General features: G+C 43.6%; 1 protein-coding gene across 27 annotated transcripts in view; it reads right to left on the bottom strand.

Moving 5' to 3' along the window:
• The window catches only part of ADGRL2 (adhesion G protein-coupled receptor L2), a 202,702-nt gene that overhangs the window by 161,248 nt on the left and 27,363 nt on the right, over positions 1 to 14,091 (bottom strand). For all 27 annotated transcript variants that reach the window (XM_077277691.1, XM_077277688.1, XM_077277687.1 and 24 more), the window contains exon 2: positions 7,796 to 7,968. In XM_077277691.1, coding sequence (XP_077133806.1) covers positions 7,796 to 7,868 — 73 coding nt within the window. In that variant the 5' untranslated portion in view covers positions 7,869 to 7,968. The remainder of the gene's footprint in view (positions 1 to 7,795; positions 7,969 to 14,091) is intronic.

Genomic DNA, 14,091 nt, shown 5'->3' on the forward strand with positions numbered 1-14,091 from the left:
ATTTGTTTGGAAAGAAGGAAGAGGGAACGAAAAAAAAAAAAAATAAAGTTCATTACAGAATAATGAGTAATTTGCCTACACCTGCAATCCCTCAAAAATTATACAGAAACATACAAGATTAACAGCGGGGAATTAATTTCATTTTCTGAAACAGCTGCAAGATCTTGCAAAATGCTCCGCGGCATTTCCATTGCGGCGTCTTAAAGGGGGACGTCTCCAGCAGTCATCCAAGTTCACGTCTCTAACATAACATTTATTTCCACTTTTACACTTTTTCATTCATATTAGGTGCTACTAATTTTTACGGTGTTGCCCTTGGCCCGCTTTCCATTCCACGAGCGGGTTGTAAGAAATGTGTATGGCCTCTCGCGTGAGTTACGTGGCTCTCAGCCATGTTAATATTCACATATGAAACTTGTTCTCTCCCCCCTCCCCAGTTACTCGATTTCCCCCCCAAAAAGAAAAACCTATTCCTTACTTCGATATTAAATACAGACTGAAAGAAGCTGTGTCTCCGGCCTGATTTACAGCATCGGAATAACACGGATAACTTTCAGCTTTAACTTGAGCACACTGAACAAATAATTGGAGCCTGACCTAGTACACTCGAAAAATTCACAATTCCCGGCTCCAAGCCGAAATGTGGCATTTTTCTACTTTTTCTACCTAATGTAGACACTACTAAGAAATATGAGAAGAATTTGGGAATTTTTGCTATGGGTAATTTAATATTTTTAAAGGAAAATACCTTATTTCTTTCCTTCAAATGTAATTTTTGACATCTGTATATAGATGGAGGGGAACGCTCTGAAAGAACTGTATATAGTACTGTGAAGACTTCACATCCTACGGCATATTCGAAGAGTTCTCCAGAGTTCTCATCTACTACAAGTCAGGTGATAAGTTATTGATTGATGGGGGTCCGATGGCGGAAAGGGGCACTTATCCCTGTTGGAATGGAGCGGCTTTAGCACACGCCCAACCGCGATCCATTCATTGCCTATGGGGCTGACAAACACTGTGCTCGTTTTTTTTCATGCAGACCCATAGAAAATGAATAGAGTGTCGGTCGAACATTTAACCTGCAGAGACATTTTGTAACCAGGATAAAATTGCCCTGTGGAGAGAACAAAAATTCCCTATTTTGTTGATCAGACTCAAATGGATCAGACACTTATCACCATTTTTTATCACATCAGAGTAAATGTCCGATGAAGACAAGTGGTGACCCATTAGGTCAAAGCGTAATTTACTCACTAGAAAAATAACCCTACAAAATTACTGAAATTCTTCGTCGGAATCGTGTCTCATTGACTTGTGGTGCACGGAGCCAAGTTAACAGTTGTGAGAAGGATGTAGAGAGAGCTATTAAATAAGACGACTGCCAAGACGTCCATATTACCTGCCCCCATGATCTCCAGCTAATCCCCCATTCTGACAACCTGCAAACACCTTGACAAGAAGATGCTCCATGCACACGACCCCATGACGTCTCCACATAATGAGCTGTGAAGCCACCCACACAATGTACAGACCACCAAGTCTGTTTGTCTACGAGGCTGGTGGGTGCGGGTCACGAAACCCTTGGCAGGTCTGGCATTGCGATCCAGGAATGTTGGACATGAGAAAGAAGCCTAAGGTGTGTGGTGACATAATAGTGTAGTGTGCATGAAGCTCTACGTCAGCGGTCCCCAACCTTTTTGACCTAGAGAGCCACATTCAGCTCTGAGAGGGGGTCACGAGCAACATCCTGCTCCTGTCTCCCTCAACGTAGTGTCAACCAAAGCCCCCATTACGGGTATAAAGATAACCGAAACTTTTCCACAGAAATCACTCCAAAGGAGTGCACTGAGATCCAAGGGTTACCAAAATGATCCAATTCAGTATTCTCCCATCAAGGACTCCGAACACACTGTCGCATTCAGGTTCAAGAACCGGCTCTACCTTTTAATATCATCCCCCATACCTAAAACATCTCTAAACCCCTAAATCCAGTATATGTGCATCCAGATTTGCTCTTCTGTGCAGGGCTACTCAAAAATTCACCATTTTGAGATGTACTCTTCATACCTGTTTGCTAGACCTGGAGCTAATGCACCAAGCTGGCAGACAGTCGCGAGCCACAATTCATGGGACCACGAGCCACATGTGGCTCCCGAGCTACAGGTTGGGGACCCCTGCTCTACGTCAATGTCTCGCAGGTTCTCAGAATTCGGGATTAAGGGAAGATCGTGATGCTGGACTTCTTGACCGCTCTGATCCTTCACACAACCAGTCATTGACAGAGGGCTAGAGCAACAGTCATTCCACCAGGACCCCCTCAACCAGAAGCATGGGTGTTTTCAAAGTGGAGCAAAAGGATTGGGCATGCTCAAATCTAACACTTGTCATTGAGGATAGTGGAGTCATCCATTTCTTGGCCGAACCAATAAAAGACGTAAGGTTGAGCCGACATTATTCTAATGGTGTATGGATATTCTAATAAGGTGACCATGGGAGTCCAAGTATCCCTTCTGATATTATACACAGGGTATAAAAGAGTCTTACTGATGGTTTCCATATAACATCAACTGTAATGCACTGGAAAATTTTAGCAAATTGGGATTTTTTTTATTTATTTTTTTTACTAGGGTGACTGGAGGCCTAAAAGTGGAGCCTCCATACAGGATAGGCGCATGTGATGAGTAATAATTACAAAGATTATTAATGGAAGCTCGTTTCCACCATTAGACATGTGACGCGTTACATTGGGTGTGATTTAAGATCAATCCACATGAGCCTAATGGAAAAACAAATCTCTCCAGCCACGGCCAGCCGGACACAATGCCGTAGTCGATGACAATCAGAGTGACTTCCTAACAAAACCCATAAAGCGGTAAGTATAATAATTAGCTGTGATCTATGGAGCATGGATGAATCAGACAATAGCAGTCGATGTCCGTTATTTATGGGTTATTGAGCGTGGCTGGTAATTAACCTCCGCTGCCCGTGATTAAAATAAGCCCCCTAACAAAAACACTGCCAGAGTAAATAACCCTCCTCCAGCGCCCGTGACGTTTATGAGATTTCGTCTGGTCTTCATTTTCTGCTCTAGTCGAAGAGCTTTTGTGTTCCGGGATAAGAAATGTACTCTTCACGTAAATGATCAAAGTCATCAAGGCGCGGCGTTTATTTATTGAAGGTTAATTGGCGCTCAGATACCCTCCGCGGTCAAGGTGCCTGAACCACACTTCACTCAAGCTGCGGAAAACGCTCCAAGGCTTTTCAGAAATAAACAATTTTTTTTTTTTTTTTTTACATGAAACCGGAGAAATTCAGGAGGTTGATCTCGTCCACTTAAATAACCTTTTCTAATGATGCAAAGTGGCGCACATTGGCTGCCCTTGAAAATGTATTTATTTAATAGGTTTCATCTAGGATTTACTTCTTGCCGCCCAAGTGTGAAATAGACGATAACAATATAAACACGAGGGGATATAATAAAAGATAATGATACTAAAGGTGAACGACCTAAAAAAAAGAAAATCTCTAGGACATGTCCGCTATAATGGGAGACCGTTCACCCTTCACAAAAAGCAGGGCTCTGTCAGACATTGGTGCTTAAAGGGTCTAATAAAAATGCTACCAGGGGCCAAAAATGGAGTAAAATAACCAAATTCAACCGACTTCCCCACTGATGATCTAGAGCGGGAAGAAAAACACTGAATCCTGTGATTGGCAGCTGAATTACAGAGAAACATCCAATGACCTTCTAGTCACCAGACCGCTGCAGCCAATCACAGGCCTCAGCGTGACAGTGATAGAAGAACCGTGAGGTCATTGCCTCTAATGCAGACCAATGAGCAGCCTGACCTGGACTAGGACCACGATATGAGGAGGCCACATGTTATTTTCACTCTATCCACATCCCGAGTACTGCTTTTAGTTAGAAAAGACAACCACTTTAAGGCCATGTCAGTATTTGGTCAGTATTTCACATCAGTATTTGTAGCCAAAACCAGGAGTGGGTGATAAATACAGAAGTGGTGACAAGTTTCTATTACACTTTTCTTCTGATTGTAGCCAAAATCAGAAGAGGAACGAACACTGATGTAAAATACTGACCAAATGCTGAACGTGTGAACGTGCTCTGAAATACTCATTTGCTCCAATTAAACAAAAAGGTGACAATACTTTTGGAAAGTGGTAAATCCATGCCACTGATTGAGAAAAAAATCCTGCTACTTTCCCAAACAATGTCAGGTGCCAGATTCCCTTCCAGGTGTGTGCGGCCCTTGGGAATACGGCGCTTTCTGCACTATAATTACACACCTGCAATCACATCACACATTGTATTGTTAAGCAACTGAGATAATTAATGACAATATCCTGTCCATGTTTGGGATGGGGGAATCGCACAATTCAGCAGAATCCAAAAGCCTGTAACCAACTACATATAACAGTAATCAACTAATAACATGTAACAACTACATGTAACAGTAACCAATAACATGCAAACAACTACATGTAACCATCCAATAACATGTAACAGTAATCAACTAATAACATGTAACTATTCAATAACATGTAACAGTAACCACCCACATATAACCAACCAATAACATGTACAGTAACCAATAACATGTAACCGTCCAATGACATGTAACCAATCAATCAGATCTAACCAATCTCATGTAACACAAACATGTAATCACACAATAGTTTGTTACATGCGATGGGTTACAAAAAATAAAAATAAATAAACTTGGGAACATCTGTCTATCGGAACACAATGCTACTGCACAGGCGCTGCCACTGGCAACATTTTGATAAAGATATTTTTTTTTCTCCCCACAATACTACATGACTAAGATCACAAATTAATATATCAATATTATCCATTGTATCATACTACAGTGCAGGTGCCGCCGCCAGCACCAATTTGATGAATGTTAATTTTTTTTGTAACCGAACAATATTCTATGCAGTATGTAAAATAGGGGGCGGGTCAGTGAGGGATAAGTGACCTGTCATAAGCCTAGAAACATGCATATGTAAGAAGAGGACCACATAGAACCCCACCCACAGCCCCGCCCACATGTGACCCCTCCCACAGCCCCGCCCCAAAGCGCGAGAATATCATTACTGAAAACTGCATATAAAGATTACACAACAACCACAAGACTGATTTCATCACCAGGTATCAGTGTAATCAGTATAACGGCACCGACCTGACACTGTCTGTAGTTACTGAGCAAAATCCCGATCACACTTTAATTAGTATGTGAATTTATTAAAAAATAAAACCCTATTTTTATATTTAGAATCAGCACCATACTGGTATATGGGATGTGTCTGGTAATACAACAGCAAATGAATGATGCAAAGCTGCAATACCATATGCTGCCTATGCACAAGAGGGCGCTGTTTCTTTATAATTTCAGAAAACCCACTGAAAGTTACCATAGAGTACTAAGCGCCTTTCTACTATCTAGACTTGTTGACTCCATTTCTCCTATGACTAAATCAATGCTTCATGTTTTTGTGCAGCAAGAAGGTTAAGGCATACTACATCTAAGATAATGTCCCCAGATTAAATAAAAAATAAGTTTTCTTTATTTAAAAAAATAAATATAAAATCACCAGGTTGCATGTGGTATTATTACCGTATGCCAATTCATTTTTATGGAGGAGAGCTGCAATACCAGACGCAACCCATGCACAGGAGTGGCGCTATTTCTAGTAAATATATCAGACTTTTTTTAATCTTGTGTAAACCCTCTTATTTTAATAGAACTCTGTTCATGAGAAGATGATTGACAGGAGGAGCTAAACAACCTCTGCCCCGTGATTACAAGTTTATCTCACGTGTTTAGTTCAGAGTCTCCAGAAACGCCTCATTCGTGACAGCGCTCGCAATAAACTGCTCATCATAGGATTCGGCCCATAGATTTAGTATTCCACCGAGTGAAAAATAGAATAAAAACATAAGACAATAAACGTAAAAAAAAAAACACACAAAAAAGTAAATTATATTAGAATTTATTCTCTCGTTTATAACATTTTCTTGTGTGCTTTATATAATTTCTACTTTATTGGTTTTTTATTTTATGTTTTTATAATATTTTTCACTTAGCGGAAAAAATGTGTCATGCATGCATGCGTAATAAAATATATATATATATATTCATATACATATATACACACACACATTATATATATATATATATTAAATTCAAAGAAAAGAGCAGCACAAACGAAATGAAAAACAGTGGACTTTAATGCCTGAACGGCGTGGCAACGTTTCTCAAGGCTTGAGATAGGATAACACATCCGAAACGTTGCCACGCCGTTCAGGCATTAAAGTCCACTGTTTTTCATTTCGTTTGTGCTGCTCTTTTCTTTGAATTTATTATTGGTGATCATTGGATTGCTGGTCAGAAGAGCTCTGCATGTTTTGTAAGGTAGTACTTGATGCTGTTCCAAATTATATATATATATATATATATATATATATATATATATATATATATATATATATATATTTTTTTATTTTTTTTTATTTTTTTTTAATTTGCATTAATGTATATACTCACAAATTCTATAATATATAGAAAACACAAAGAGACCCCCAAAAGAAAAATGTCATGTTGAGCACGGACTGGCTTTATGAGCTGCATACTCCTTATTTTTCGGAGTCAGCATGTAGCGCTGGCAATTCTCTGGGTGCATGGATGCAGAACATTTGCATTAACAGAGTCTATTTTATGCCAAAGCATAAAGGGTGCAAACAGGAGAAGGGAGAGGGAAGATATTGCAGAGATACAAACTAACACCTCATTTACCTTATTGGGAAATCTCAATGCGATCAGTGGGGCTGATGTGAAATGAACAAAGGGAGGCATTATCCATGAAGTGACACATTGTGCCGAGGAGAGGGCAGGTCTGTGCAGCGTATCACTTCCACAAGTGAAAGAAAAATGCAGCAGTGAATTGAACACAGGCTATTCAGATGCTAAAAATACAGCCTGGGCGGACTGGCAATCCTCTGATCTTACAAATAAACACATAGGGCCATTAATCAGAGCAAAAGATCCTGGAAAAGACAAACAGGTATTCCCATAGGTGGCCTCTTGTCCACAGACTGATCGGGTTTCACTGCTGTAGGTCAACATCATCAATACTAAACATGAAAATCAAAAACTCCTGTAGGATCATGTACAATTTCAGAACAGTGGGGGAAAACACTGATCCCAAAGATCACAAAACACGGTGCTCCACCTAGTAATTCAGCAATTGTCTTCAGTCTCAATATGTTGGAAGGTTTGTAAATCCTGACGTCGCCCAACAGCTCAGAAATGAAGCTATCCAGCATTATATACCAAATCGATCACAAAAATCCCCTCCAGAATTGTAATGAATTTGGTAATTACAGTATCAGGTCTTTCATTACACGAGAAGGAAATCAAACCCAAAAGCCGGTCCACCTTGGGCGTTGGCCATGAATTAGGACTCGTATACCATCACTAAGAGTCCTGCTCCGGATACATTGGTAGCGATGTTGACATAAGTGATGAATCTAATAGGATTTCTGTGTTTAGCTTCTAGAGGACCATCACCAATTCATGGAGAGGATCTACAGACACCCGGTGAATATTCCACGTCAATGGCCGAGGCGGCGCACAGATATCATGGCGCGAGGAGGTGAATGTGGCGCTTTCATGACCAGCTGCACATCACAGATGACATAAATCATGGACCCAAACAACTAGAACCATTAACCGCCCTAATGTCACGTAGGGACAAAGAGGCTTACCTTCTGTACACTGCAAGATGGCGATAAGAAGGAATAACCAATGGGTTTGCATTCTGCTGCCAGGAGCCACCATTATTGATCCCTTGTAATGATTTCTTTGTATTCCTTAATGAATCCAGTTAAACAAGACCAACTTCATTGAGGAGAGGGATAGACATCACTCCTCTTCATGCCTGAAAAATAAATTAACATTTGTCAGTAACGCCATGCCGGGAATACAAGAAATGGTGCAGAAATCACATTGATTACTTCAAAGACGACGACAATAAAAGGCAACAGAAACTACAAAATGTGCAACAAAAGCAACGAGGTCATCAAGGATCAACATAAAAAGTCATAAAATAATAAAAGAAGCACTAGTTACATGTTAAATCCCCCGCTGATCCCTGATGATCTTTGTTCACTGTACTGCAATGATGACTTCATGTTGGTACATAGGACCACTGCAGCCAATCATTGAGGCCAATGATTGGTCACATGTGTAGATGGCACCTCATTACTGAAGCCAAGTAAACTAAGACCAGCGAGGAGAACGCCAATGGAGGCAAAACCAGGGATTCAGCATGTAAGCATGGGGTTTTACCTATTTGAGGTCATCTCCCCCTTCCCTTGGCCCATTTTTTTCAGATTTCTTACAACCCCTATGGCGGCAAGGATGAAATGATCACTCAGGGATCCAGCAGGCTCCTCAAAGCAGAAGTGCAGAGCCAGTAGACTTTTGTTTTAATTTAGCACATTGGGGACATTTAAAAGGGGATGTCCAGTAGTGTACAACCCATTTAAAATAAGACGCTTGATGTTCATGGATGAAAGTCCAAGGAACAGCAGATGTCTCATCCTTATAGGATATTCATAGAGGGTGGTTCGAGGAAAGAGCAGATGTCTCGTTCATCTGACCATTCATGGACATCCTTCAACAGATTATGCTGAAGTTCTCTTTATGTGACCGTCTGAATTGATCAAGTCACGGTAGGAAAAAAATGCCAGCTTTAAGTAAAACAGGATATTCTGGCCACAATGTAACGCTTCATTCACACATTACGCTCCGTTCGCGAACAATAGACAGAATGATGCTTAAATAACTCTAAAATTCTACACATTCCGAAGAAACATCAAACATGTCAAAGCGAAGGCACTTCCTAAAGTTCAGACATCACCGAACAATACCAGGCGAGTCACTAAACAGAGCAGGAGTCAGGACTGATCGCCACTAATCTAGCCGAGCACCATCCCTTGAAACAAGGTATCAGTTAAAGGGGAAGTTTCAGCAAATCACATGAGGTCAAAACAACTACTGACAAATATCAGAATTTGATTAAATGCTCATTAAAATAACAATTGTGTTTGTTTTTATTATTAAATACTAGAGAGGAATCAATCTTTTCACAGGACCTTAGTCCAGCCACCAACAACAGTAATCACTTGAAGGGAGCCCCATGAACCGCCTCCTATTTGCCAGCTACCCCAAGCACCTCTTGGCCGGGCACGACTTCATCTTTTGCGGCGTGATACACACATGAGGTCACATCAGGCCAGCTAATAACAAGAAGAGTCATGGATGATGGCAGATGGAAGGCGCTTTGTAGAGCATCCGTGCAGCAGCCACGGAATAGGGAGCTAGACGCTTGACCAGAGTCCTACAAATAAGTTTGCTCATCTCTTACACACCATCATCAAATGTCAACTTGTTGTTCAATTAAAAAAAGTCATGAAATTATAAAGTAGCCATACGTATGAGTGGTCAGCAGAATGCTTGTATAGAAGCCACTGCCAGGTCTCACTGGTGCCGACAACATGAAATGGTCAGACAATTCCCACCGAGATCGGTAGACTGGTCCGTCTGTCATCCCATGCGTATGCCCAGCTTTAGGCATTTATGAGTCGCTCTGTGCCATGGATTTGCAGTGTGCATTTCCATGGATCTGAATGTCAATTAGTCTTACTGTCATTCCATGGGGAAACTGTTAGAGATAAGGGGCATGCCACTTTTTTCCCCATAGCACTCTCACAAGCCAGAAAGAAACGCTCATAACCATCACCTAGAAGTCCAACCCGTTAATGAACCCTGTAACATGACCTGCCATAAATGCCAAGCCAGAAACTCATCTCCAGAGCCTGTTTGGGGGTGCTTGCCTCTCACCAGTGTGGAGTCGGGCAGGCTCGGTGTGACGTACATAAGGGGAAGTACTGGTTCTCCTTAAGGGAAGATGAGGATGGAATCTAAGAGGCAGTTCTCCATGGAAGCAATAAGTCAGACATGGATATAGTCGCCTCTTCTAGGTGGTACTAATGAGAAGGCTTTCTTGCAGAATAAATCTAATTCTTTTCTACCTTTGTCTCTTTAAAAAAAAAAAATAAAAATTCATACAAAACTTCTCTCAAAGGAGAACCAGTATTTCCTAAATCCACATTTGATCAATGTGAACAGAGTTGTGGATGCCAGTCCGCTTTGTCAGGTCGGTGAGGAAGGCACTGGATGTGACGGCACACAGGGGGCCCCGAGGAAGGCACAGGATGTGACGGCACACAGGGGGCGCTGAGGAAGGCACCATATGTGACGGCACACAGGGGGCCCCGAGGAAAGCACCGGATGTGCTGGCACACAGGGGGCGCTGAGGAAGGCACCGGATGTAGCGGCACACAGGGGGCGCTGAGGAAGGCACCGGATGTGACGGCACACAGGGGACCCCGAGGAAGGCACCGTACGTGACGGCACACAGGGGGCGCTGAGGAAGGCACCGGATGTAGCGGCACACAGGGGGCGCTGAGGAAGGCACCGTATGTGACGGCACACAGGGGGCCCCGAGGAAAGCACCGGATGTGCTGGCACACAGGGGGCGCTGAGGAAGGCACCGGATGTAGCGGCACACAGGAGGCGCTGAGGAAGGCACCAGATGTGACGGCACACAGGGGGCCCTGAGGAAGGCACCGGATGTAGCGGCACACAGGGGGCCCTGAGGAAGGCACCGGATGTGACGGCACACAGGGGGCGCTGAGGAAGGCACCGGATGTAGCGGCACACAGGGGACCCCGAGGAAGGCACCGTATGTGACGGCACACAGGGGGCCCTGAGGAAGGCACCGGATGTAGCGGCACACAGGGGGCCCTGAGGAAGGCACCGGATGTGATGGCACACAGGGGGCCCTGAGGAAGGCACCGGATGTGATGGCACACAGGGGGCCCTGAGGAAGGCACCGGATGTGCCGGCACACAGGGGGCCCTGAGGAAGGCACCGGATGTAGCGGCACACAGGGGGCACTGAGGAAGGCACCAGATGTGACGGCACACAGGGGGCGCTGAGGAAGGCACCGGATGTGCCGGCACACAGGGGGCGCTGAGGAAGGCACCAGATGTGACGGCACACAGGGGGCCCTGAGGAAGGCACCGGATGTGATGGCACACAGGGAGCCCTGAGGAAGGCACCGGATGTGCCGGCACACAGGGGGCGCTGAGGAAGGCACCGGATGTAGCGGTACACAGGGGGCCCTGAGGAAGGCACCGGATGTGACACGACACACGGGGCGCTGAGGAAGACAACGGATGTAGCGGCACACAGGGGACCCCGAGGAAGGCACCGTATGTGACGGCACACAGGGGGCGCTGAGGAAGGCACCGGATGTAGCGGTACACAGGGGGCCCTGAGGAAGGCACCGGATGTAGCGGCACACAGGGGGCCCTGAGGAAGGCACCGGATGTGATGGCACACAGGGGGCCCTGAGGAAGGCACCGGATGTGATGGCACACAGGGGGCCCTGAGGAAGGCACCGGATGTGCCGGCACACAGGGGGCCCCCGAGGAAGGCACCGGATGTAACGGCACACAGGGGGCGCTGAGGAAGGCACTGTATGTGACGGCACACAGAGGGCCCTGAGGAAGGCACCGGATGTAGCGGCACACAGGGGGCGCTGAGGAAGGCACCGGATGTGCCGGCACACAGGGGACCCTGAGGAAGGCACTGTATGTGACGGCACACAGGGAGCCGGCAGGGACCAAGCCTCTGGCTACTTTTCTCTTTAACTGGTGACACTTTGATGCTCCCATCATATCAAAAGGTTTTTTTATTCCCTTATTAGGTTCCTGTAGAGGTAACATTTTGTATTCTTCCTCTCGGCTTGATAACGATAATTTGGCCTTCTACATTCATACACATTTGTGTCACTTTTTTGATGTCTTTGATTTGCACTTTAATTTCTTTTTGATCAGTAGTGGTATTTTTACCGATGAATGGTTCGGGATGGAACAGCTTATTACGGTCTGCACACCTTCCGCTTTAGATCTATGTTCCGTTTGTGGTACCTTTTAATTATTTTTAACAATCCCTTTCTGTTTTATTTTTTTCATGACCTTCATAAAACACAGTCTCTTGATCAATTTTTGACTGCATGATTGAATTTTCCCTTCTATCCTACATCTACTTACTATATTGGATACTATGGGCCAAATTCATGAGTTGCAGTTTTTTGTAAAGCCATTTCTTTTTTTTGTGGTACTTGTTAACTTTTTTGGAGCCAAATTCTTCAAAAGTGGGGTACGTGCATTTTGCTTAATACCAAAATCTCTCTTTATTTTAGTCTTTAACCTTTTCTGCATTTTTTTCAGAGCAAACATTCACATGATTATCTAAATGATGCAAAATTGGTGCAAACTTTTCAGATGTAGAGAAAACAGCAATTATGTAGAGTGCCGGAGAACGCTTGTGCAGAAATGTAATGACTTTTCAAACAGTTACAATTGAGGAATTATAGACAAAATTTCCTGGAAAGCCCCAAACTCTACCCACAATGAGGAACAATCAAAAAAACAAATACAATTACCGTATATATAAAAACACTTTAAAAGAAGAAATTCTAAGAGTAAGGCGCATAGGAATGACGCCTCATTCCATGAGATAATGAATCGGACCCTTTGTGTTGCTTCTATTATTTCCGCACTTATTGAACTCTAAGAATTATCGGGGCTTTTGAATTCCACCGAGCATCCAAGTGACAATGCGAACAGGTAACGTTCCACGTGATGCCACCTCCCAGGGACAAGAGCCTAGCACATATTCCTGGCATCCAGATAAAACACAGACATTGTGATCTGCTTCTGTAGTCAAGCCTTTTCAACCGAAAGATCTTATCATGAACATCCTTTGTTGAGTTAAAGGCCTATCAAAGATCCCATAATGCTGACATATAAAAAGCCTGTTAATGCATCACTGGCTTGCTCTCGCATCTCGTGGGCCGACCAATGAGTTACGGGAACGCGTTGTCTCTGAGTACCTGACAGGCTTCTCTTTAACGGCTCTGCTTGTAATGTCGGAAAGCATTTTTAGCTTTACTGAAACCCGGCTGTTTACATGTGCTGTAATGTAACATGTAATGATCCAGGCGTGTCTGTCAGACGATCGGACAGATGCATCGCGGATCATAAAGCAGCCTCGAATCCAACATCTGAAAGTTTCCTCATCACTTATTCATGGTGGAGGAAACAATTCCAGGACATAAACCTGTATTTATGGCCGTGCAGCTTATCAATTCATAAGGAACCGGTAACATCACTGAGGCACGGGGCACAAGCAGATGCTACGATTCCCCGGAGAGGCGTTGGGTTAGAAAACCATAAATATTCTTCATGCCTCCATAACGTCATTAGTTTTCTATGGAGTGAATCTCTCGTGAATCTTACTTCAAAATGTCTGACTTAATTGTGTATTGTTGAAAATATCCTTCCACATGATGATGGCCAACAGGCAGCTCCGCACAGCTCATACCGACCGGTGACCTCCAACCTGTTCCTCTCTGGCTGTTGCAGACTTTAGAATTCCCAGCATGCTCTGATGCAGCCATTTATTGAATAGATCACCTATTAATTTTTACTAAATGAAACCATGCACTGCTAAGAATTTTGTTCTTTATTATTATTTTTTTATTTGCTGAATGCATATTATTTATTATGTCCCCTGTACAACTTTATCATGGCTGGCCACCTTGCCAGAGCTGCCGTTAGTAACATGTAGAAACCAACCTTACAAAATCCACATGGTGCATAGCCAGCAATAGTCTGGAGATGCTCACTGACGTCTCTGCGGATCACTGTGAGCATGCTCGGTGACCTGTGCAGAGGCCAATGTGCAGGGAGGTTGGAGGAGCTGAACTGTAACTGTATCTATTTTGAATCGCAAATCTGATATTATCTTTTCATTTGATACATTTCATTGCAATTCTGACTGTGATAATAAGGAGATGACTTCTGAAAACAGCAAGGGTCAAACGATAAGGCTCAGTGGCCAGAAGTAAAACTGTACAATTTCA

The sequence above is a fragment of the Ranitomeya variabilis genome, chromosome 8 (assembly GCF_051348905.1).
Source record: "Ranitomeya variabilis isolate aRanVar5 chromosome 8, aRanVar5.hap1, whole genome shotgun sequence".
In the NCBI taxonomy this organism is placed as follows: Eukaryota; Metazoa; Chordata; class Amphibia; order Anura; family Dendrobatidae; genus Ranitomeya; species Ranitomeya variabilis.